This window comes from Mytilus californianus, unplaced genomic scaffold (assembly GCF_021869535.1).
Source record: "Mytilus californianus isolate M0D057914Y unplaced genomic scaffold, xbMytCali1.0.p SCAF_7, whole genome shotgun sequence".
In the NCBI taxonomy this organism is placed as follows: Eukaryota; Metazoa; Mollusca; class Bivalvia; order Mytilida; family Mytilidae; genus Mytilus; species Mytilus californianus.
In genome coordinates, this window is record NW_026262723.1 from 58,366,452 (window position 1) to 58,393,218 (window position 26,767).

At 31.0% G+C, this 26,767-nt stretch overlaps 1 protein-coding gene across 3 annotated transcripts in view; it reads right to left on the bottom strand.

Annotated features, from left to right (window-relative positions):
- Positions 1–26,767, bottom strand: part of LOC127707465 (filamin-A-like) — a 48,764-nt gene that overhangs the window by 2,623 nt on the left and 19,374 nt on the right. For 2 of the 3 annotated variants that reach the window (XM_052211993.1, XM_052211994.1), the window contains exons 3-15: positions 18,624–18,752; positions 18,172–18,342; positions 12,217–12,375; positions 11,645–11,848; positions 11,054–11,206; positions 10,390–10,518; positions 9,634–9,798; positions 9,128–9,229; positions 8,258–8,395; positions 7,020–7,150; positions 6,166–6,454; positions 3,084–3,299; positions 869–877 (exon numbers count right to left, since the gene is read on the bottom strand). In XM_052211993.1, the coding sequence (XP_052067953.1) occupies positions 869–877; positions 3,084–3,299; positions 6,166–6,454; positions 7,020–7,150; positions 8,258–8,395; positions 9,128–9,229; positions 9,634–9,798; positions 10,390–10,518; positions 11,054–11,206; positions 11,645–11,848; positions 12,217–12,375; positions 18,172–18,342; positions 18,624–18,752 (1,995 nt within the window). The remainder of the gene's footprint in view (positions 1–868; positions 878–3,083; positions 3,300–6,165; positions 6,455–7,019; positions 7,151–8,257; positions 8,396–9,127; positions 9,230–9,633; positions 9,799–10,389; positions 10,519–11,053; positions 11,207–11,644; positions 11,849–12,216; positions 12,376–18,171; positions 18,343–18,623; positions 18,753–26,767) is intronic. The other variant, XM_052211995.1, reaches the window with a different exon arrangement.

A 26,767-nucleotide genomic window follows, 5' to 3' on the forward strand; every position in this document is an offset into this window, starting at 1 on the left:
AGAACGTTTTGCTATTCATTGAAATTTGAAAGTAATTAACCTTTTAAATACGTAAGATAAGCATTAATAGTTCTAAAAGAAGCGATAAGCAACACAAGTAACATACGTTATTAGATGTTATAAAGAATAATGTTAAAATGGACCAAAAGATGATCGCATTTCTTTGTTAGGTAATGAATAAACTACTTGCACCTAAGAGTTATGTTTACTAAATGCTTACAGACAGCGAACAATACAGCACAATGTTTATAACAAGGACTTTTGCTGACCACATATATATGCGCAGTAAGTATTATTTCTCGCATGATGCATGTAATATGATTAAGTTTGTTTCATAAAGTTTCCATTGTAATTGAGCTATAGCTGTTATAATTATGACCGTTTATTTAGGTTCCTGTCAATTGTAGAGATTGTGCAGCTCTGAGGAATGATGGTACGTTTGTGATGGATTCAGAACAGAACAACCTCGGAAATAGAATGGTAGGAACGTAAACAAAGATAGTACCCTAGCTTGACATAGCAAATATCACAAATAGTTCGATATTTCAATTGTAAAAAGAGAAAATAAAAGAGAAAGGAATAACGTTGCATTGTTCGTCAAATTTCTTTTTGTTCATGATTAATAAGAAATAAAAAGTTTAAAACATTTTATCTTAATTACAAGAGTATTCAAGATAAAATGATTATTACAATATTTCAGTGGAAACTTCCAATAATTTAAAGTGTAATTAGTATAACGATAAAAATTATCAGAGAAGACATAAAAATTTCCAAACTATAACTTTGTTTTGATACAATTAGTTCTGTCAAACCAGAGTTTCAAATTATTGTTTTATTTTGTACAGCAATAGAAATTTGTGTACCTTACCAGGAGTAGCTGAGGAAAAATACAATAATTGCCAATAATATGTATTATATTGAACTAAATACACAAAACTGAAATTTCCCTTTGTATGCCACCATCATTTTTAACAAATCTATTTCTTTCACCGCAAACAATTTCACCAATTCATTTTCTGAACTGTTTTTCTATGAACTTACGATTTTTCAATATACTTGATTTCAACATACTTGGTTTATTTAAAGAATTTAAATACATCTTTGCATGTCTATCAACATAATTTCATACATGTACATTGTATTATCCGGCAACATCTGTAATTGATAAATAATTGAAATTGCCTTGGAAAATTACCCCTTTATATTTTTATCTGGCTATAAAAAACGTTGCCAACATTAAATGCTTTAAAGAAGATTGTTTGCATACATTTCATTATTTGTTATTTGTGAAAAATTTGAAACCTTCATCCTTCATGATTAACTAACATTTAAGAAAGTTTACTCCTATATGTTTAACCAAACAGTGTTATAATAATTTCAACCCTCAAAATCGTCTGTACACAGAGATTTGATTTATAAGTCATCAAGTCATCTCTCCACAGACGAACATCCAGCGTTTTTTGTCTTTCTTTGACTACCATGCGCCTAGCATGTAAAGACAGAGGTGATAACCGCTACACAAGATCAAATTCTCAAAAGAGGAAGTTATATATATATATATATATATGTATACAAAATGCGCTACTTTATTTATATGGTCACTTTTAAAAAGTATCTTTTAAAAATATACAATCAACTGATAGGGATTGAATAATGAAGAATTAATAAGAAAGAACAAAGCAAACCTGTCATTAAAATTTTCAAACCAAAAAAAGCCAAACTGAATAGCTTATGATCAATAAAAGGTATTTTTTGCATCAAATGTTCCATGAAATTAGTGCATCACTTGCACATTATGCCAAAATAAGACACCATAAACCGGTGCATTACTAGTACCGTACCTTTCCCCTCCTCCTGCCCCTCTTCCTCATAAGGATTTTTCAATGATCCACCAAAAGAAAATAAAGATTTGAATTTAATTAATATTACAACCATCTATTGCAATATGACCATATATGTGTCATTTATGTTTGTATATCATCTAAGGGCTTTGACATGGCCGATATTATTCTTTTATTTTATTTTTATTTTATTTTATATTCTGCAAAAGTTATAGAATGTATTGTTAAGCAATGAATTCAAAAGTTATTTTTTATACTACATCTGATTATGTAGTTTATTAAAAAATATATTCATATATAAAACAAATATTGGTATCTTTTCATATTTTGTACAATATATGCACAGTAGGAAAACAAATGTAAACGGTCCGCTGAACCCTGTGTCTTGCTTGCAATTACTTCTATCAGTGTAAAAGTTTATTGCTGATTGACAAAAACTAAGTCCATGTATCAGTAAAATACAAATATAATCAAATAAATCTGACTCTTTTCAGATGATATTTCTTGATCTTGGAGAAGCTTATTTCTATGTTTCAAAACATTCAATGAAGGTTTAACAAAGTTATTTGATGTCTAAAAACATTAACTTTAGACTGTTTATTAATGTAAACTGCAAAAACAACCTAGTTTGTTTATCATGAAAAAGTGATAAAAATACTTCATTTGATAAAAAAAAGCTTCTGTCCAAGTTCATAAAATCCAAAAAGGTTTGACAAAGTAATTGATATCTATAATACTGTAAATTCAGAAATTATTGCGTGCATTTATTATTGCGATTTTGGCATTTTAGACTAAAATGCGATTTAAATTTTTGCGATATTGAGAAAAATCTTGTTTAATTCATATAAAAAATTTCAAAATGCGAGTTTAAATTTTTGCGATTATAACCCTGTCGCATTTTTCGCAATAATAAAAACATCGCAATAATTTCTGAATTTACAGTAATTATAACCCAGGCTGAACCTTAATGATGACGACGACGATGGAATGCATTATCGCTATGTCTGGCTTCCGAGACAAAATGTCGGAGGCTCAACAGAAACATCTACTGATACTACCCATAGGTATGTACTGTTCAGATAAAAAGCTCTACTAATGTAAAATAAAAATTTCCTTATTGTTACGAAGTAAATTCAACACAATCCCTCCCTAAATAGTCTCGGTAACCATTGTTGGGATAATTTGATTAAGGTTAACGTTAAGTGAAACAATATTACTTAAAAATAAAAACAAATATTTTACCTGTGATTTCAGAAACATATGGACTTCCGGCTATATTGATATTTCCATATTTAATAGAAATGAGGTATTTTCCTGGAGAAAATGGAGTGTAGCTGAACTCATAACCATCGTCCACTTCTTTACAGCTCAGAGCCACCTTGGATGGACCGTCAATGGTGAGAGCTAGGAAACCTGATCCTGCTCCAGCCGTTCTGACCGTAAATTTGTTCTTCGCACCTTCATTACAGAACAGTACAAAATCAGCAATGATGTTGACAAATTACATTGCAAAAAAGGGTTCAAAAAGTAAATATGAATTTATAAAAATATGATAGTTAAACTCATCTCAGGGTATCAACAAATACAATAGAATATGGAGAACTGTTGAGGTGCTAACTGCACTATACGTTTATATTATATACATTTGTATTTGAACATACATTTTGAAGAACTATGCATTTTATTAATACGAGCCATGCGTTAAATACCTATTTTGTTGTTATTTACTTGAAACTTTAAAAAATAACAACGTCTTCTACTTAGAACTGGTGCAAATGAGAACAAACTAGCTGAATACATGGATTTTCCGGTAGAAATCTCACTAATAATTTCTATTCTATTGTGTATAGGAAATGTTTTTTTTTCATTTTATGATTTCAAATTATATTTAATTGTCACCTTTTCAAAACAGTTACTTACATTTCTTCTGCATATTGCTTTCCCCGTTTCTGTCTATATTTCATATAGCAATGCAGTATTTGAATAAGCTTCTAATTATTGACGTCATCATAAACAAAAATATGTTTGAAACAGTTTTTCAAGTTTAGCTTTACAATAAAACAGTCATGCAATAACCCTAAAAAACATTTTTGTTTTCATAATTGGTATTCACCTCCTCAAGGCTTACATTTTGAATATAAGTATATAAATATAATTGTTCTAAAATTTGATTACAATTCGATCAGCCTAAATTGAACTAATATAGTGTTGGCTGTTCTAGACCCTGTGCGGTTTGATACTCTAGAACGTTCTAACGTTATACAGCATACCAAATATGGAAATTCCAGTAAAAACTTTTCATGCACACTGAAATCAGTATTGCAGTTTATAGTTTACAATAGATAAATAATCGATTGATGCTTGCAAATAATGTCGATCTGTTTTAAATTGGTCTTCCTGATTCAATCGTGTTAGCTGATTTAATTAGATTCGGAAAATTTGCTCAACACTTTCTAAAACGTCTGACAGGCGGGGAATTTTCCAAAGATAACAAAGAGTACCATACAAAACGTTTTTACTTTTATCATTTGTCTTTCTAATAAATGACGGATTGTAATCATTCGGCCAAATGGTTTTGTTTTTTTATTGAAATAGAGGAAATGTGATCTTGTGAAATTGAACCAATGATTAACATAGAGAAATGAGACCTATTCTATTTAAATAGCAGTATGAATATATCATTAAATTATTCTGAAAAGAAGTTGTCTTTAACTTTTTTCAGTATTCAAATTCTTTAATGCATTGGCAAAATGGCTACAAGAGTGTAGAATTTTACGATATTTTAAGATATTATTGCAAACTTAAACATATATATTGAAGAAATTTTGTTTTTTCTGAGAGGTAAGGAAATGGTACTTTTGCGATAAATTGAATTTGCAATTATCGCGAGATAACCATTGCCCGAAGGAAGCCAATATCACTTTCACATGTATGTAGTTTACTCATTCAAAATGTTCTACAGTAAACAATACTAAAAAGATTATAAACATATATTACAATTCTGTATTTTCGAATGTCTTTCTGAGAGTAAATCTACGGTTACTAACACTGAAAATACTAAACCTATTTAAACATGACAATATTGTAGATTACAGTATCTTTTTATTAGTGTATCTTTGTATGGAATATTTTTCATTTCCTATTAAAAGATTTATCATTTAAATACTGGTCTCAATATCTGAATGTTTGCTGAAATTGCTTATTTAGTATGTAAACTTATCGAAACATTAGTGCAAGATGCAACCAAACTAAGGCCCTCGCTACTGTCTAAATATATAAATATTTCGTCCTTCATCTCAGGAGACGCTAACTCTAACGGCACAACAGGTCTCGCTCTTGTTTGTAGTTCGTACGATACCCTCAGTTTTGTTTTTTTGTTTTTTACATTGATTAGTATATAGTTTCCAATGATTTGTATCTTTATATCAGAGTTATGAGTTTTGAACAACTGTAAACAACTGTTTCCTCTAATTCATAAATTTTGTACTTTGGGGTGATTTCTCAGCGCACATTTGATTGTTGATAAGAATTTGGGAATGTTTGTTTAGACGAATGAGTAAGTGTTTTGAAGTAATCTTATTTAAGCAGATGACAAAAAAACCTCAAATTTAACATTTTTGACCAAGAATTAAAAGTAAAATAATCTAGAGTTGTCTAATACTACTGCGGAAATTTATCAAAGGAAACTTTTTTTTAAATAAAGCTAATATTAACAACAGTTATTGTCCCTTTTATATTTTGATATGTCAGTTTCACATGGGAAACTATATACACTAATTTCATACAAAAGTAACGATTTTTCGTTACCTATTGTCAACTTTCCTTTTTGGACGGTTTTGTTCCTTTGGCCCTTCTTATGGTGTGTATATTTCAAAACGTGTTCGCTATGCCCGTGTCTGTAGTGACGTTTTAGATTTCAATGAACGTAATATATGTATAACTGGTAAATAACTAAGTCATTGATTTCGAGGCCACAAATTAATCAAAACTTTTACTAAATTCTCTGGTTATGAAACTTAGTTGTACCTGTAGAATGCTTATTTAAAACGAGATATATTATCTTTAAATTTTACGAGGATGTTCTTTATAGAACCCGTAGATTTAAATACGATCAATGTTAACACATTGATCCTTTGAATAAACGTATTATCAAAGGTTATCAATTTAACACCGTAGAAAAATCCTTATATATTGTTTGTATCGGTGCTTTATTTTAACTGACATTAAAAAACAATTCCACATGTGAAAGTGATTTGACTTCAACAATCAGATAAAACTATGACATAAAATACTAATTTATTCCAGACAAATTATGTGTACTTACCAGTCTTTCCACTTTCAAGACCTTCACCATTGGCACAGACCATAGCTGGATCAGCTGCAGCTGAACCCACCATGACGGCAAAAGGACTGTCAGGAATATGGTGATCATCTAGTTTTATGTCAATATAGTGAACCCCATTTTCCTTTGGAATATATCTAATTGCGTATATTCCGTCATCCATTTCTTGTACGAAACAGTCCTCATGACCGCCAGATGGGGTTCGTAAATATGCGTGTAAACGGCCCTTTGCACCATTGTATGAAACTGTAAATGTGGTTGCCTTGTCAACCTGAAGTTATGATATAAATGATTAATGTTTTTGTTTCATTGTTCATGCATTTACACAGACGTACATGTTAAACGCTTATGTATTACAAGGTTTTGTAAATGCCCATTTATAGACAGAGATCTAGAATTGAAGCAAATTTAGTAGTGTTTAATTCAGCAACTAGAGTTCACTCTGAGATTGAAGAACAATTCCGCAAATGAGTATTGATATTAGTAAAAAATAAATATCGGGCTATAGCCATGGATAAAGTTTAATAATAAATTTCAAATTTGCACTTTTCTTTGTATAAGGAACATTAATCAATATACAGCTTCTTTGTTAAATCATATGTTTATCAACTATCTGTTTAAGTCAACCTATTAAGTAAAATATACCCAATTTCCTGCGTTCAATAACAAAATCCAGAAAGAAGGACCTAGTTACAAGACTAAGGTGACGACCGACATAAGCGTTAACTGGAAATGTCAAAACATTGTACTTAGTATAAAAGACAAATATTAAAAAGGAACAAAATTCTATGGATTTTGGTTTCGGTTTGCTCCTTTTAAACCTTTTTACATCATACCGCGAGTCCTCTGTCTTTCAAAGCGTGGACTGTGACAGTTCTTGCCAAGCCACTGTCTGGAGCTATGTTGACCATGAAAGGTGAATTTGGTATGTGCTCGTCATTGAATTTAACGTGTATACCATACATTCCTTTTAAAATAAAAAAAAAAGTATATAATTTAGTGATGAAATTAAATGTTAATTTCCTTTTACATCAAGTTTATTATAACTATTGGCGACTAAACGTGTAATCATTTTTACATAATAGTATTTCCTTTGAATGGAAAATATTCAAGATCTACCTGACAAATGTACAGATAAATACTTCAAAGTGCTTTCATGAACTTCAAACAATCTTTGCTAACATTATTGTGTAGTATTTTATAATGAAGTTAGTATTGATGATATGATAAAAAAAAATGTAAAAATGGAGAGGAGTGCTTTTTAGATATTTATATTTTTTTTATGAATATCATTTGGTCCTTCGCTGAACAAGCTACATATACTAGTAAATGAATTTTGGTCTCTAACTGTCATTTTGATCTTAACATCTGAATATACTGCACAATACATCATTGAGTCATGTTCAGTCTTTCAGTCAATTTCAGACTAATCGACTGCGGTAAATTCAGTACTACTAGTACTTAGACAATTAGCTTGTAGTCAATTCAGTACTGTTCAGTAACTTTTCAGACAATTCAGTATGTTGTAAATGTGTACCGGTAAAGCACAACTACTGAACAGTCGGAACATAAACAGAACAGATATTAATTTACTGCAAGCGAATTATCAGAACAATACTGAATTAACCGCATAGAATAAGTCTGAGAGTTGACTGAAAGACTGAAAATGACTTAATAATTGTATTGTTCAGTCTTTTAAGAACTGTTTAAACCAAAATGACCGTTTCAGATAAAAAAAATTTTACTAGTGAAAATTTACGATACATTACGATAGATGATTGAGTAATTAAACAAAAACATTTATTAAAACAAATTGTGTCAGTCCGAGGTAACGAATCTAATTAGTAGAATTTGCTGATGGTTGTCAATACTAACAATATCATTCTGATCAATATTATTGCATACTAAACATTATGATATTAATAAGATAACACACTTCGGAAATAAAAAAAAATAAACATATCAGACAATATGTAAGTGATATAAAATAAAGATAGAATGTCGTTATTTTTCTTTAAAATCGTTTTGGTCATCTATGAACCATTAACTAGACTATAAATTAAACATGACGTACCTGGTTTTTCAACTTTATATGATAAACCTAAAAATCCATTGGGTCTCTGCTCCAAAAACATTTTTGGAGTTGAAGGACCTTCAATAGCACATGACATATGGCCTGCACCTGCTTCTCTTGTGTAGATGTTAAAGTGATCTGTTGAAAATAATACATATAATTTAGCATTTTAACAAATATTTCTCATGCGCACTAATAGATTATTGTATAATCTTCAAAAAGATGATTAAGATTGCATCTCATATTCTGTCAAATGATCTATGTTGGGTCAGTTTTAACTTCATATTTGCATGAAAACCTGTAAAAATAACAATTTTTAAATTTGTATGTTTCCGAAGAGCTTTTCTTGATTTACCTTCATCAGGAACGCTCAAAGAAACATATTTGAAAGACAAGGGTGTATTAGTACTAAGACACGTGAATAGTTTTATGACTATGAGGAACCTTGAAATAAAATCAAATCCATCTTAGGTCAACTTTGCCTGTAATTTAGTAACTTGAATGACCGTGATTTTCTTACTCTATAATGTCAAAAATAATATTTCTTTTTAATCCGATTATTATTCTCTTTCGGTATTCTCCATGTTTTATCTGAATTACGAAACAATCGTAAATCCATAAAAGCAGGCTTATAGTTCAACCATTAATCAAAACATGAGGTATCACAGCATTGCGTTATCTACCGACGAAATTTTCCAAAATCTCTCACATAGACTGCTAACATTTTTCATAAGTTATTTTTTAATGGCAAAAACTATTCCTTGCTGCGTGTTATTTATCACAATCAAATAAAACACGTAAATAAAAGGAGATTTCAGGTATAGGTTATAGAGAATAAAAAACACAAAAGTAACCATAATATTGACATACTTTCTTTTTTAACTTCTCCTTTCTCTACTCCAGGTCCGCCTACTTGTACTTTATGGTATCCACCAGAGGAAAGCTGCCCAACAGAATACTGGAATGGAGAGCCTGCGAAAAAATATTTTTATGTAATATTTCAAATACTTATACAAATCAATTAAGAAAGAAAATTATTTTATAATTAAAAACCGATTTATAAAAATAATGACTAAGTTGCATACGTTTTCAGGTGTTCCATCCTATTTGTTTTACTGCAAATCAAGCAAAATTTTTGTCAAGTAATAACCAAAAAAACAATGAGCATAACTCTATCATTACTGAGAATGATGAAGTAAGTCACTAAGTTAACGTGAACATTGAAAAGTAGTTTCAATAAAAAAAAGAAAGAAAAATAAAATTAAATCAATTTTCAAGTTAAAAAATTGTTTTTCTAAAAATTGCATTCTAATAAAGATTGCACATAAAAACCATATTTGTGGAAATATCAAGGTCTCGACTGAAATAAAAAGTACCTGAAATATGAAGAGCTTTGTGCTTGATACTAAGCGTATGAAGTCCATCTTTGTGTGGTGTGAAGTTCAATCTGTAGTGGAAGTCATCTTCATCCATAATTTCACACAACTCAGTTGTTCCAGCTGGATCGGTCACTGAAGCCTCCATGTCGAATGGATTTGTTCCTAAAATGTATCAGATTTTCAAAATCAAATATTATCTAAATAAACCAACATATATAGTGGATAAATTGATGTGTAACATAGCATTGGAGATTTATAATTTGTTTTTTCTTTGGACTGTTATAGGATCGGAAATTCAATCGTTAAGCACGAAAATTGCTTCAGTAATTACATACCTCTAATATTGTGTAAGTTATAAAGAAATATACATGTACAAATATTACTAAAATAATTCATAATGTTTTGTATGTCGCTTTTTGTAGGTAATAAGAATTGAAATATAATGAGCTGCTTTTCGTTCGTCCGCTTTCATGTAATGGTATGTTAAAAGTTAACTCTGTACAAAACAGTAACACAAACAGCATGTCCTGCAGCTTTGTTAAACTAATTGTATGACATTTGTACAGAACATTGGTTCGAAGGGTCGATGTGCAACTGTTTATTTAGTACACTATTTTCATTTCTCACTTGATATGTACTGTCAACAAATACATAAATTGTCAAGTGCAATAGTATCTATAGTTGTTAAAATATTTCATTATACCATGTACTTTTATCATTAAAACTATTGAATTTGATGTTAAATATTCATACCTGGAATTTTCAATAGGAATTCACATTTAGTTCCTTTCTTTACCGGCTCTGCTTGGACCATTTCTTTTTCGATTGTTTCTCTGAGACGACCAGAGGGTTCACCACCAACATTCAATAGGAATGGACTTCCTATGATATATATATAAATAGTATACATTAAAAAATCTATAATTAGAATAGTTGGAGTTTGAATATTTCGCTTGTAATGATTTACGTAGCAAAGCAAAGACATTTGTATTTTAAAGCATAGTTAGATATTTCCTGGTCTGAAAACGTTAAGTTCTACAATCTAGATCATCATAAACCGTAGCTTCCTATGATACATTTAAAAAACTGAAAAGTTGCTATTTCTTAGCCTAAATTGAATTAAACAGCAAATGAAAGACACATAATTTTCGGAAATTAAGATCAGTTTGCAGTATTTACGCAACGCATTGAATATGGCATAAAATGACAGGTGACGGTAATTGGTCCCCGACGGTAAATATTGTATGCTGACTTGAAGTCTAAATTAAAACAAATATCAGTAAAATCCATAACTTTGAAGTTTCGAAATAAAAAAATAATACTGAAATCATAAGTATTCATGTTTCAAATATGTTTGAAGATAATTATGACAAGGTAAATACATATTTTTAACTTTCTTAAGCTTCCATCTGTATACCTTTGATGTGTTCATCAGCAAATCTAACGTTAAGGATGTATATTCCTGGTTCATGTGGACTGTAAGTGCACTTGAAAGTGCGGTTTCCGGTTTCTTCGTAATCAATTTCTGATCTGTGAGGACCTTCAATCACTACAGTGATTCCTCCATATCCTAAAAAAAGGTATAACAAAAATACTGTATTGTATTGACAAAATTAGGTAATGGACCCAATCTAAAAATAGATTATTTCATACCATACAGATTTTTGTACGAATGCTTTTTCTTTGTAAAAGTTGTCCGAAAGTTTGGTCAGTTATTTTGATAATGCACAAAATACAAAATTATTCAAGTCAAATATGGTATTTGATATAACAAACATAGTAATGATATAAGATTATATTTGACGTAATGAATAGTTTTAAACATTGGATTGTCAAAAAATTTAAGAAATCGGTATTCCCATCTTTACAAACAAGAATGAAATATCATCAAGCTCGCCGTGTTTAACAACAAAAATAATGAGATCGAAAAGTACAAATTCTACTCCACCTAGTTTTATTTTTTATTTTGGTTATCTATAATTATGTTTTTCTAAACATGTATACTTGCCTGCTTCTGACACATCGATGTTTAAAACATTTGACTCGTTTGCTATCGCCTTTTCTGTTGCCCCGCTGATCTTGACCTTGCTTGCATGAGCGAGTTCATTATCGTTTACCGTCACTGCAAATGGACTTCCTTTTATGTTTTTCTCATCTCTATAGACCTGGACACGATAATCACCAGCTTCTTTTGGAGAAAACGACGATATACCTGACAAAACCAAAATGACAAACTCATAAGTAAAGAAAAACGAGAATTATTTGAAATACAGAAGAGGATGATGGTCCATATAAAATAAACCTGATAAATGTACAAGAATTACAAAAATGGGAAAAACAAGAAGCATAAAATGCTTTTCCACTAGATAGATGATTTGCATTATATAGTAAACAAGGCACTAGTATACGGACGTATATTTCCAACTGTCGTTACGTGTGAATGTACTATTAAATTTACTAAATTTATAATGAAATAAAACTTACTTTGAGCAAACTGTTTAAATTCAACTAGGGCATATGTGTATGAAGATTTAGAATTACATTCTGAAGATGGTTATCTGCCAAGCTCATTATACTCACATAAATGTCCATCTTTAGATTTCTTCAGGATACAAGGTTCGAAACCTCCCTTTGGACCTTTAATTGACCCTACTAGATCGACTATATCTGGTTCCATGACATTCAATGCATATTCACTAGCATTTCCTAAGGAAATTTGTGATCTCTTACGGCCTTCACCTATAAAAAAATCCAAGAAAATTATAAATTTACTTTGCTAGGGCTTTAACTGTTAAATACGTATACAGTAAGAAATATGACCAGGCTGTGGTTTATAAGAGACTTTGATATGTACATTTCATGCCTTCGTGTACATTTTGCGGCGAGTAAGGAAAAAACGTCAAAAATATAACCCTACTGATCTTAAAATCAAAGATAAAGTACGGAAAACAATATTTTTCTATTGTTATATGAGAAAAATACAAGAGAAATCGCCAGAATTTTTTTACATTTAACGACGTCATAGATATAAGAAGATGTGGTATGAGTGCAAATGAGACAACTCTCCATCAAGTCACAATTTGTAAAAGTAAACCATTATAGGTCAAAGTACGGCCTTCAACACGGAGCCTTGGCTCACACCGAACAGCAAGCTATAAAGGGTCCCAAAAATAATCAGTGTAAAACCATTTAAACAGAAATGATTATGTACCGGTAAGATTTTGCACAAAGAAATTTCTGATGGTTATGTGTTGTTGAGTATTATTACATGAAATATACCTGAAAGCGAAAATAGAACATCAGATCAGAATACATGTTTACAAATGCACTATGTTGACTTGCCTTACCAAGAAATTAAAAAGGAAAATTGGCCGTGTTTTCTCTACTTTATTCATTTAGATTTGATTCTATGCATTCAAAATTCGATATTAACATTAAAACAGATTAAAAACCACGCCGCTAATTATCATTCTAAAAATTGTATGTTAAGAGAATTAAATAAAAACCTGTGCTACCAAACACAGTTAAGAAATCGACATGCAAATATAATTACATATATATCTATATAATATATAGAAAATAAAATGTAAATATTTGCATATACAGAATTAAGTCCATTTGAGTTCGATAAATCTATTAGAATTAAGCATTAAAAATCAAAATTTCATACAAATAGCTAAAGTTATATCACTTTTTATCAATCCGATCTCTGACAATTTTTCCAATTATGTCTTTTTTTATCTATAATTATCAAAAAGATACATCCCCTATCATTGTAAATAATATTTCGCAATTCGTTCTGTATAGATAAATATTTCAAGTTCCCTTAAACTATTACTGATTAGTTGCCTTGTAAATAAAGTTCATGGTAGACCGAATGAATAACAACTTCAGCCAAAACTCAGAAATTAACTGTCAGAATTCGTGTATAGTCTAACAAAGATACTATTACAAAACGACGCTGTTCTGATTTATGATAATTTATTTTTGGTTATTTGTAGAACACAAACGGACAAAAAAATGATAGAATAGACAATATTTATAAAAAAATATAATATATTTATATGAGTATATAAACTATATTGGATTAATAGTGTTATGGTCGAAGAATAATGATATAGTAGTAAGTATTATAAGTTATGGTTATTCTATCAGAGGCTGGATAACAAGTTGTGCCTTGTCAGATTGATAAAACCATTAACGCTATGCAAAGTATGCAAACCCTTGAAACAAATATATGTGGACCATAAACTACAGTTCTTACCACTATTTAAAGACTAAACTAGTATATGAAAAAATGAAAACATTATCATATCTGAAAATAAATTGTCTGATATAAAGAATTAACCTAAACTCTTTGTATTTAAGGTGGTACCCAACACTTTGACTAATATTGATTTGGCTCGTTTAATTTTCATTAAAATTTGACAAAATGTTTACTTTGACCCTTTGACAAAAATATAAAAATTTCAAAAAATTTGAACCAACCACTTTATCAGAAAAATTTCATTGGTTATATAGCAGTTTGACAAACACTAATTTTGATCATTGAGAAGCTTAATATTTCCTTAACAATACAACGTAATTAAAACGTTTAGCTGATTTTTACAGAGTTATCTCCCTGTAGTGTTAGGTACCACCTTAACATGTTTGAAACATGAAAAACCTGAAATATCTCCAGAAAAGGTATGCTTATTAATTATTTGTTAATTCAGAAAAAAAAAATGAACATGCAAATATCACTCTATTCCACGTATTTTTGAAAAAAAAGTCTCAAAGGCCAAAAGATTAACTTGGTATATACGACCTAACCACAAGACACATTCAGTGCGCTCGCAATGATAAATTGTAAAAATTTTGTTAAGATAGAAAGCTCTATTAAACCATTCCAATAGGTAATAACACCTGAATAGTATATAAAATACGAAAATATTTTTTTTAAATACTTCAAATTTTCAAGTTATCCATTCTCGGTATCAGATACTTCATATCTAAGCCACTGTAGTAGATGGAGAAGAAGATAAATTGGAAAACTGATTTTTGCATCCAGCCTGATCTTAGTGGGTGTTAGTATAACTCACCGGGTTTTAGAAGTACACCATTATGATAAAGACCACCTGTGCAAACTGATGGAAAACAAAAGGATCGATACAATATAAAATAATAGGAAATGGTTTGATGGTTTGAATACTAATCAATAGACATTTTCGAAAACTATTCGATACCGACGCTTACACCTTCACCTATGCCTACAGGTAACCTTTTTGAGAAGGGGTCATCTCAATATGTACAACGATCACACTAATTTATATTATATTTTTTTTCTAGTTTACATTCTAAATACTGTATAAAACTTTATTTTGAATGATCTGCTACTTTATTAGCTCTGTTTAGTTGCTGAGAATTGACCTGTACTTTGTAAAAAAAAAATGTTTGCGTAAATTAGTAAAACTCTAATCAGAAATAGGAACGTATAAATCTTTTACAGCGTGAAACTGAATGTATAAATATATAGATGATAGTATGTGTTATATGAGTGTAATCAGGGGTGTACGGAATTTACACCGGTGTCGAAAATGCATTGAAAAATTCCGCACACCCCTGATAACACTAGGAAAACGAATTTATTAACTTTCCTTTACTAATTTTTATACCTGGGTATAAAATTGAAATATTCTTATGAAGAACTTCCACTTCACATGAATTCAACACTGGTGTTGCTGTGCGTTGTCAAATATAACTTTAATAAACATATATTTTTTTTTGTAAAAGGGGGGAGGGGTCAAAATTTAATTTTTGTTTAGTTTTGGGACATTGTATTTTGGGGAATTTCGGCAAAAAAAAGTTTTTGTTTTATTTTGTTTTTGTAATTTTGTAATTGTTTTATTATTTTTTGCAATTCGTTTTTATTTGTTACAGTTATTTTTTTTTTTTACTTTTTGCATTTTATTTTTGGTGGAATTTTACACTACAACCATTTTTGTTTTATACTTGCGTCACCGAAACGTCCATTACAAATCCTAAGACCTGTTGATTTACATTGATTTGATATATGCTTGCTTCATCAGACATTATTACGATACTTTATCTATATTCCGAATGCTTTCTGGCAATTCAATTCGCCAATTGTATATTCTACCGCAACACTCACGGTATTCCGTTTGAAAGATTGAAAAGAAATGAATGGAATATTACATATTAATTCATACTTAAAATAATCCAAAACTAATTAAAGCATTCGGTGTTTCTAGCGCAGATTCCGAATAAACGTTATATAAGAAAAAAGACAGAAAGTATTTTTTTTTATACCTGCAACCAAGTTTTACGAGGTCATTCATTCAATATGTTTCGACATTTTGATACGGTCCCTATATTTTTGTAGTCATTGTAGGTATCGGTGTCGGTGTAAGTGTCCGTGTAGACGACTTTTCGAAAATGTCTAATAAGAACAGAGTTATATTTGTTGATATGGTTATTTGCTAATACATTGGCAAAAGAAATCAGGAATAGAAAGCATAAGAGAAACATGTGGAACAAACAGAAACAAATGATAAAGGGTAACAACAACGGCATAAGACATGAGTGGGGAAATATTGACATGAAATCTTTGGAAATAGTTGATAATAAAATTGCCAAATTAAACAACTAAATTGTGCTATAACAAAATTCTTCGAAATAACAAACCGTAAGGAAAAATAATGAACAGTAAAGTTAAGCCATTGATTAGTAAATTCAATGAATAGGCAAACAAAAAACTGATAAAGCATAAACTGGTTGGTATCTGTACTTCTTAGAAAAATGCTTGAGGTCATGTTTTTCTCTTGACTGTTTATGACGTCTTTACACTAAATCCATTGGATGCTGGATGTGTACTGATTGATAATTTAGTCTTAGATGCATGATTTTTTTTTATATTAATTGTTATTGGCTTTGAACTAGCTGTCAGTAACTGCGAGTACTCTCAGATCTGTACTTAGTGTCTTTTTGTTGTTGGGATGTACAAGTACCCGGTCACGTCCACGTGTTTTTGTTAAATGTATTTCTATTTGTATACATGTGGTGAGTTAAGCCTTTTTCAACTGATTTTTATATTTCGCTCTTATGTTGTACTGTTACACCACTGTCCCAGTTTATGAGGAGGGTTGGGATCCCGCTAACATGTTTAACCCCGCCACATTCTGTATGTATGTGCCTGCCCCAAGTCAGGAGCCTGTAATTCGGTGGTTGTCCGTTTGTTGCTGTGTTACATATTTGTTTGTCGTTAATTTTTTTGTACATTAATTAGGCCGTTAGTTTTCTCATTTGAATTGTTTTACATTTGTGATTTCGGGGCTTTTTATAGCTGACTATGTGGTATGGGCTCTGCTCATAGTTGAAGGCCGTACGGTGACCTAAAGCTGTTAATTTCTGTGTCATTTTGTCTCTTGTGGAGAGTTGTCTCATTGACAATCATACCACATCTTCCTTTTTTTATATTGACCCTGGAGTATAGTGCCAATTCATAACAGTTAACCATAAAAGAAATATGCGCTTAGTGTGCTGCTGAGTTACGCTATAAGCACTTGTTGTTAAAAACATTGGTTGATATATTGATAAGAAAATGCACGCATAATATTGCATCAAAGTGTTCAAAACCTGTAACAATATAAAAGGAAAGTTATTCTAGCAATGTGAATCGAGGTTCATATAAATTGTACTCTTTCTTAATATATCATTTCATCCAATCATTGAGACATATGGCATCTGTAAAACGTTATGTTTACATGTCAGGAAAAATCTGATTATTTATCAATAATTTATCTTTTTAAAGTGTCAGTCAATACCTCTCTGATCATGGTGTTCTTAGAGATACGATATCGTCGAGGATCATAAATAGTACTGAAGGTTAAAAAATAATTTATTTTAGCTGACTGTTTTTCGTAGATGTAATATAGCATACTGTTTATTTCTTAACATTTTATAACATCGTTTTGTTTTGATAATACAATTTATAAATATCAGAAGATTCAGTCAATATAATATTAAGAAATATCTGACATATATATATCGTGCTTGCATGATAAAATGCTTATACGAATTCGGTATAAAAGTGATCTAGGTAAATATAGACTCTACTGCAGCATCGAGTTAGATACGCCATTTTCACTTAAGACGATAACGTTTTCAAATATTAAAACACAAAAAGATGTAGACGATATGAAGACTAAATCAGATTAATTATGAATAAAGAGATGTTGTATGATTGCAATGAGAGAACTATGCAACAGAGTCCAAATGACGTCGATCTAAAGTTCTTTCATCTATCTGGAAAAAAAGCGTGGGTTCTTTCGGTCAGATGTCATAAGGCATGGTCGCCTTTTTGTGACAATAATGGAAATATTTACGTCATAATTAAATTTGATCAACAACACCTGAGAAAAAGCAATCCACTTCAAAAAAAGTTTAAATTGATAATTAGTGTACACTAGAAATACAGAGCGAGATATGCATAGCAGAATGAACACAAAGAGGCACATGATAAACGACTTTACTTACCTGAAACTTTGGATACAAAGGGCGATCCCTTAATTACTTTGCTTTTATATTTAATGTTAATATTGTATGCCCCTGGTGTCATTGGCATAAAAGTGACGTCACATCGATCCCCACGGTCTTGTCGCTTATAATCAGTTTTTGTTGGTCCATCAATTTGGATGTCTATGTCCCCTACAAACATAAATAAAAACTTTATCATACAGTCATTATTTTTTTTAAGTAAGGTCAATATAGCTTATTTTCACTTTAAGAATAAATTCAATTTCAACCAAAGCGTATGGATATGAAATAATAAACGAATAAACTTTGGACCATTTTTAGTTTAAAGTATGTGAGTATGTCCAAATAACAACTTTGGGTCTTTTTTTACATCTTCATCCCTCCGGTTTGTAAAAAAGACAAATATACAGGTAATTTATCATTATAGTCGAAATGTTTTACCAAATGCGTACCAAGTGTTCCTTTTTTTGCTGTGATTGTAAAACTTTGCATTTGTCCACTCATGCCACCAACGAGACCAGCACCAAAGGCGGTGACGTATGCACCGCCAATTTCGTCGACAACGCATGAAAATGGACTTCCTGAAATACAAAAATAAGAACATATCAATATTTGAATTTTGAACAACTTTTTTATCTGTTCTTCAATGGAAAATTACTTTAAAAGTTAGGTGTGAATTCTTCTCTGTCTAATTTTAGATATAAACGGTGCTCAGAGGTGTCTAGCGTAACAAATTACTTTGATGAGTTTTAACAACCACCGAGTCGATGGCACTGCTAGTGGGCGTTTCTTTCCTCAAGTAAATTACCAGCTCAATAGACAGCACTTCTGAGTTTGACATGAAATATCAATGATCTGTCGAAAATCTCTGTACATTTTTGTTAACAAAATTTTAAATTACTGTGGATTCATAATTATTCGTTGGATACCAATTTTCGTGGATTTCGTTGGTACATTTGAACCATGAATTCAAATGTTCAAAAATTTACAAATTTTCTATAGGCTTTGTATGCAGAGATCGGCATAACCACGAAATCAAATATCCACTAAAATGCAAGTTTTCCACAATCCACGAAAATTGATACCCACGAAAATAAATGAATCCACAATATTCGAAACAATAAGATGTTCTAATCCCAGGTATAGATGCCCTAGTTGTATACTGCACAACTTATCTATTTATTTTAGTTTTCGATGCTCTTCAAAGTCGTATTTGAGTTGGGATGTACTGAACCATCTGTGTTGACGCGGGAATAAACAAAAGATATCAAATGGACAATACTCTAACGAAACAAACTTCCCGTTTGAATGGTTTTACGCTAGTAATTTTTGGTGCCCTTTATAGCTTACTGTTCGGTGTGAGCCAAGGCTCCGTGTTGAAGACCGTACTTTGACCTATAATGGTTTACTTTTATAAATTTTGACTTGGATGGAGAGTTGTCTCATTGGCACTCATACCACATCTTCTTATATCTATAAAAGCTACGACAAAGGTGAACGGACCAATAAAATAAAGGCATACAAACACAGAGCAAAAGACCCTAATAAATCTTTTAACATTAAGGATTCCCACTCAAACTGGGGTTGATAGCAGGAAATCCGGACAGATCTCAAAGCGCCGTAACATGCATCAATGTCTTTCATAAATGTGTTTAAGATGACAATGTTTCAAGAGACGAGACTATTACACAACAGTCTGTTACCGACTTTATAATTAAATTCAGACAAGGGCAGGTATTGAGATATAACAGTGACTGCGGATGCATTTAACAGCTTCCTAACTAAACAACATTTTAACATCAAAGCAAAACTTTATAATGTATTGCCTTGGAAACTAATAGTATTGCATGTGCGTTATTTTCCACAAAAACAAAAAGCAATGATGAAAGACGAACTTTTTTTTGTATGATATGCCCTTAAAACAAAATACTAATCATATTTATATTGTGGCTTCCTAAACATAGGTGAGAAGTCTTATTTAAGACATCATTATAGTTTTAATGGAATAAATAAACGCTTTAAAAGTGTTGGAATTAGTGGAAACGAAAATAATATATGGTGTAAAACTTCATGACTAAATGCTAACACGCTATAGTTAATTCCAAAAGAAAAGGAACAGCGTGTTTAATGCTTCTCTTCATCTCATTAAACTATATTTTGAGGATTTTAACATGGAGTACTGGTCACACTGCTCTGCATGTTCAAAATTGCCCTTGATTTGAGATAATTCTTAGTTAGATGTACATCATAAAATAAATTAGGCAAAGAAATCTAACGAATACTGTCATAGTTTGCCTGACCATGACCGTGAAAAACAATACAACTATAAAGACAACCATGGACAAATTAAATGTTATCTTATATAACTTTGCAGCAATAATGTGTGACTAATGCAAATAATTCGGTTTGACTGCATAATAATTTTGAGGAGAAAAAAAATAATACTCATTGTGAATACCAAGCCCAAAAAAACATAACTGACTGCATATGTTTCAACATGCACATAACGAAATGTTGCTACATTCTAAAAGGGAAAAAAACAACAGCAAAAATGTAACGTAAACAATATTTCTTGACAGTGCTTAACGAAACATTAACATGAGGAGTTTGTTTATATGCTTTACAAGTATTATTACCAGTATGACTTATTTTGTTTATTGTAAGCTAAGCATAAGTCAATAAATAGTATATAACATTTATCATCTGAGAAGTTTTGGATTACACACAAAACATCGAATTAATGTTGTTATTCTTGATAAAGATCATGCGATTTGATTGACAATTCAGTGGACTGCAAGCCCTCAAGCACGAGGGTATCATCAGCCTAATAGTTCGTGGTTCGGTACTGACGATCAAAAACATGCCTTTTAAAAACAAACTTTAATTCTCCGTTGTTGAATTTTGAAATTATTTCGAAACTAAGGTTGTTAACTCCCTCAGGGAAGTTGATCTTAGATGATGTATGTCCCGTTTTTATGCCCTACCTACGATAGTAGTAGGGGCATTATGTTTTCTGGTCTGTGCGTCCATTCGTTTGTCCGTCCGTCCGTCTGTTCCGCTTCAGGTTAAAGTTTTTGGTCAAGGTAGTTTTTGATGACGTTGAAGTCCAATCAACTTGAAACTTAGTATACGTATTCCTCATGATATGATCTTTCTAATTTTAATGCCAAATTATAGTTTTGACCCCAATTTCACAGTCCACTGAACATAGAAAATGATAGTGCGTGTGGGGTATCCGTGTACTATGTACACATTCTTGTTTCATTAAGCTCCTCTAGTATGTTAGTACTTGTGCATCTTTGACTTTCATCAGAAAACTGCTTCCTTCTGACGCATCAAATTTATATAGTTTTGTTTTATTCTAGAAATGACCGTTCCCCTTACTATTTCCCAAGTCAACGTAAAGCAAAAATTGATGACATATTACTGTGTCAATTGGTTTTGGTCAACAATTAGCAAACAATAAATTTTTAATGTCTTTACAAGTGGCCTTATGTCAGTTTTAATTCGCCGTTGATAAAACTATCTAGATGACACAGAAGTTTGGTGCAACAAATTATAATCTTGGTATCTTTGGTTATTATCTATGTTACCAGCTCTATCAATGGTTTGTCAACTAATAGTCACCATGGTATCATTACCCCAATAGCCAGTACTGGCAACGAAATATGGATATTGTTTTATTCAGATTTGCTGATAAAAAAATTCGAAATCATTTTAATTTAAGGAATGTATTTCCCTTATGCATAGCTCTAATTCGTTGTGCAGGTTTGACTTTATACTTTGCCCTTTTTGCTTTCATCAGCTCTTCAACGTTTATATTGGGTTTTTGATTTTCAACTATGTAGGCCATGGGCATCACTGTTCAAAGAGACATTTATTGTTGAAGTACGCATCTGGTGCAGTAAAATTGGTACCGTTATTGTTATTATAAAGAAATGATAGTCAACATAATTGTTTATCGCTTGTTAACAACCGATACACTGTTAAAGTGTACTCGTACACATACTGAAATATTGGTCTATGAAAGTTAACAATCACTCAACAAATAACATCTGAAGTGGACTTGTTCAATGGAAAAGAGTTTGAAGTGCGGAAATTTAAGCCAAATAGTTCATCTTCCATCAAAACAAAAAGTTTATTCAGAATGATAAAGAAAACATAAATAGAAAGTCAAACGAAAATTGAGGTGCACATATAAAGTCAAACGAAAATTGAGGTGCACAAAATTAAAAATGTCTCTGAATTTAACAGGAAAGCACAATTCATTGTAGATTTTTACTGAAACTCACTTTATAAAACAATTTATTCTGAAACCATTCTTATTTTGTTATGATAAGTACAGCATACTGTACATTAAAAAAAGACTCAGCTTAATTGATCATTAGAGAAGTGTTCAACAGTATTGTATATACTGCAGTTAATATAAGAATGCTTTGAAGGAATGGTCTCTTTAGTTCACTCTAGCCTGATATATTATTGCATGGCCCTTAACATAATAGAATTTGTTTCAGCTTTAATAACATTAAAACCTTATCTTAGGGAAGAGCACAAGATTTTATTTCTGATTTACCGATATCAAAATGCTTTTAAATTACATACATTAGTACATTTTTGTTGTTTAGAAACGAAAAATTTGTTGAATTATAGCATAATTATAACAGATATTTGTGAAAATTTATTACATAATTTCTGATTAATTAATTATGACGTCATACTAAGAACCGATTGATCTTTTTTAAACATGTTTTACATCTGTTGATCATATTCTGGTTACGCAAGTTCATGCATAAATAGCCTTGGCTTTCTTTTTCACAGTAGCTTCGTACCGGAAACATCGTTATTTTGTCTTTTTGCTGCATAACCAAGGAAACAGCGTATAATTAAAAGGTTGTTTCGAGAAAAAATGATGAATTCAAACAAAAAAATGTTAGTGTAAAACAGTTTCAACTTATATAAACGTACTGATTTATGATAACCTGATAAATTTGTATGTGAAGGCAACTGTATTTTTACCTACCTAATAGATTTTAGAAAGTATACTAATTCTAGACAATCCTAGAAATAAAACAAGGTCAAACCTTTCTATATTTGGAAAATTTCCATCACTTTATATAAGTTATTTACTGAAATATGCATCTATTTGCATTAAAACTGATCATATTAGATAAATAATTTTGATAAGTGTTGATGTGTCTATAAATGTGTTTTACCATACTTCACCAAAGTTGTTACATATTTTGCCATGTGGTTACGTTTATCTGAAATCTTCACTAGCGGTTGATTAATTGGTCATTTAACATAAAAAAGATAAAAATATAACTTAAATTTCATGTAATCTGCCAAAATTTGAAAGACATTACATAGGGAAAAGCAATAATCTTGACAGATTCAAAGGAAAAGAGAACACACCAATAGTCACCGTAATTGTATGTTATGGAATATCTGACGAACATTACTTATTGTTTAGATGTCTAATTGTCATAAAAAAAAGAACTTCCTTTAAAATATTAAAAATGGAAGAAATATTCTGCAGAATTGCTTCCACTGGAAAAATATAACATTATGTGTTCCTATAATTGTTCCAGCAGCAACATATATCATAGCATTGTTCATAATAAAGATTCCATAGGAATTTCTGTTAGACGGAACAATGTTGAATAAAGGCAAAAGTAGTATACCGCTGTTCGAAACTCATAAATCGATAGAGATAAAAGCAAATCCGGGTTACAAACTAAAACTGAAGGAAACGCATCAAATATAATAGAACAACGACACAACAAAAACACAACATTAAAATGTAACACACACAGAAACTAACTATAATATAACAATGGCCATTTTCCTGACTTGGTACAGGACATTTTAAGAAAAAAATGGTGGGTTGAACCTGGTTTTGTGGCATGCCAATCCTCCCGCTTTTATGGCAACGTCAAACACAACACCAAAACGACAACATCACATGACAGGACCACAATACAAATAAATAGGAGAACATATAGGACAAAGAAACACACGAATAATAGCTAACAAAAGGTACTAGGCTTAAAATTCAATACGCCAGACGTGCGTCTCGTCCACACAAGACCAACCAGTGACGCTTAGATGAAAAAAGTTTGAAAGCCAAAACAAGTACAAAGCTGAAAAGCACCGAGGACCAAAACTTCCAAAACGTTGCGCCTAACACGGCCAGGGTTTTCTGCCTGGGACAAGAACATCCTTATTATTTAGAATAGTCATCCATTGCACTATACGTTTGTCACATTGCCGTCATATGTATATAATATAATATTGCTTTGTTTTATCATTCTTTTTTATAGAATCTATATGCTTCAAAAATCATTTAATGAGTGGGCATTCAATTGATAATCCTCGCAATAATCCTCGTAAACATAAACATTAAAACTGGTATATTTTTTAAAAATTTCTTTTCCCCCTTATTTATAGATTCGGTTAGTTCATATCAAGCACTTTTCAGAATGAATAGTCGTTCTCGGGTTGTTCTTATGTAATCTCTTTCAAATTTTGGCTGATGTCATGAAATTTAAGTTATCTTGTCATCTTGACTATCGACATAAAATTATGCAAAGCATTCAATTAATCAACGATTAGCAATATTGAAGAGTACAATGCGACATTTAGAATAAACGTAAACGCATGAAAATGCTTGTAACAGCTCTATTGAATTATGGTGAAACACATGTATAGGTACTTCAACACTTACCCTAAACAATCATTTAATATGATCTTCTGTTGTGATAGTTTTGTTTTATGATGAAGTTGGAAACGATATCAATACCAGAAATATTATGTAACAACAAGGTTTTTTTCCTGGCAACATTCTACTCTCAGTTTTATTGGTTTGTGCGTACTTGCACTAACCATTTTATAATTATTATTAAGGAGGCATTACATGGGAAGAAAGACACTTTTGCTGTATGAAATATACTTTGAATTGCCCTACTCAGATTACGTGAAAAAAATTTCCTAAAGTACATCATGTGAAGAACTTTAAAAAAATTGATGGCATTTTTTGTCTGAAGATAACATTCAGTATTTACACAATAAAAATCACCAGGCTGGTAATTTTGTACGCCAGATGCGTGTTTCGTCTAGAAAAGACTCATCAGTAACACTCGAATAAAAAAAGTTACAAAACCAAATAAATTACGAAGTTGAAGAGCGTTGAAGACTCAAAATTCCGAAAGGTTTTGCTAAATACAACCAAGGTTGTATATTCCTTGGGTAGAAGATCCTTGATATTTCAAACAATTAAAAACTTTGTGAACAGTTTCTTTAAAAAATTGACCATATCAATGATAATCCATGTCACACACAAATGCATACATTATTAAATCAAATGCCAGGTAACGATTACTAGATCAGGCAGTAACTGGACTTTTGTAATTAATCGGTTTTGTGATACGTGCTCGGATACGTATTACTCTTATAATCGTTTAATTTATAGCAAAGGGAAGTGTAGTTAGATGAATAATTATACGTATATACATTGCCTTTGTAATCCTATATGACAGGTTGGCGTGTTGTTCTCCTAACTATGCATATATGTTGTTCCAGAGAAGAGGAATTCACAAAGAAGAAATATGCACCACAATGTCTGAGGTAGTTAACAAGGTTTAATTGGGCGTACCTTTCATATGAAAATGTCTGCAAATTGACTCATCTGGATTTTCAGTGATTCTAAAGATGCCTCATATTGATTAATTATACCTGTCTTACTTCTTAACTTTCTGAGGTTGAGCCTAGCTTTGTTCTCAAGTACTGCTCGATTTTATGAATAACGACTTTGAATTTTGAAAGCAGTACGTGCGTTCAGCAATGGCTGCAACAACTCGTTTTTTTAATCGTTGAATTCTATACTTTGCAGGATAATATAAATTTAGCTGTCAGTATACTATTTGCAAAATGTGAGATTGAGATCTTCGTAGCAGTATGAATTTTAACTTGTGGTTGAAGTGCATGTTGTTAAATGCACAATTTCTTAACTCGTTTATCCTTTTAGCAGTTAATCATTGCGGGGAAAGGAATATGAGACATTGAGATGCATTACTTGCATTTAGGTTCTTAGTGAAATAGCATTTTAAAAAAAATTACCTATTAGAATACAGAATATAGTTGTATTGTAATGCCTAATTCTGAAAAGCTTTTTATAGAAACTGTAAGAATTTATAAATTAAAGGAGTCGAAATTTCCCGTCCATATAGAACTTTCAAGCTCTACATATATATTTTACAATGGAAATCGTTTGCTTGATTTCTGTAATATTTTCACAAGGCCTACCTTTTACAATACTGTATCTTTAAAAAAAAAAGCAGCAAGATGTCAAAATGACTCAGTTTGCACGTGCAATTTGTCCAGCCTTCAAAACAATTTATCTTTTAGAGACAATAGTTGAAGAAAAAAACACTGAATAAATGTTGTGCTTCGGAAGCGCTTTCCTTGATTTACCTCAATGAGGAACGACCAAACCCAGTTATTTGAAAGCCATTCGTAGACACTAACTGATTTATATGACCAATAGTAACCTATAAGAAATAGTCAAATCCAACTAATAATTTTGCCTGAGGAAGTTGGA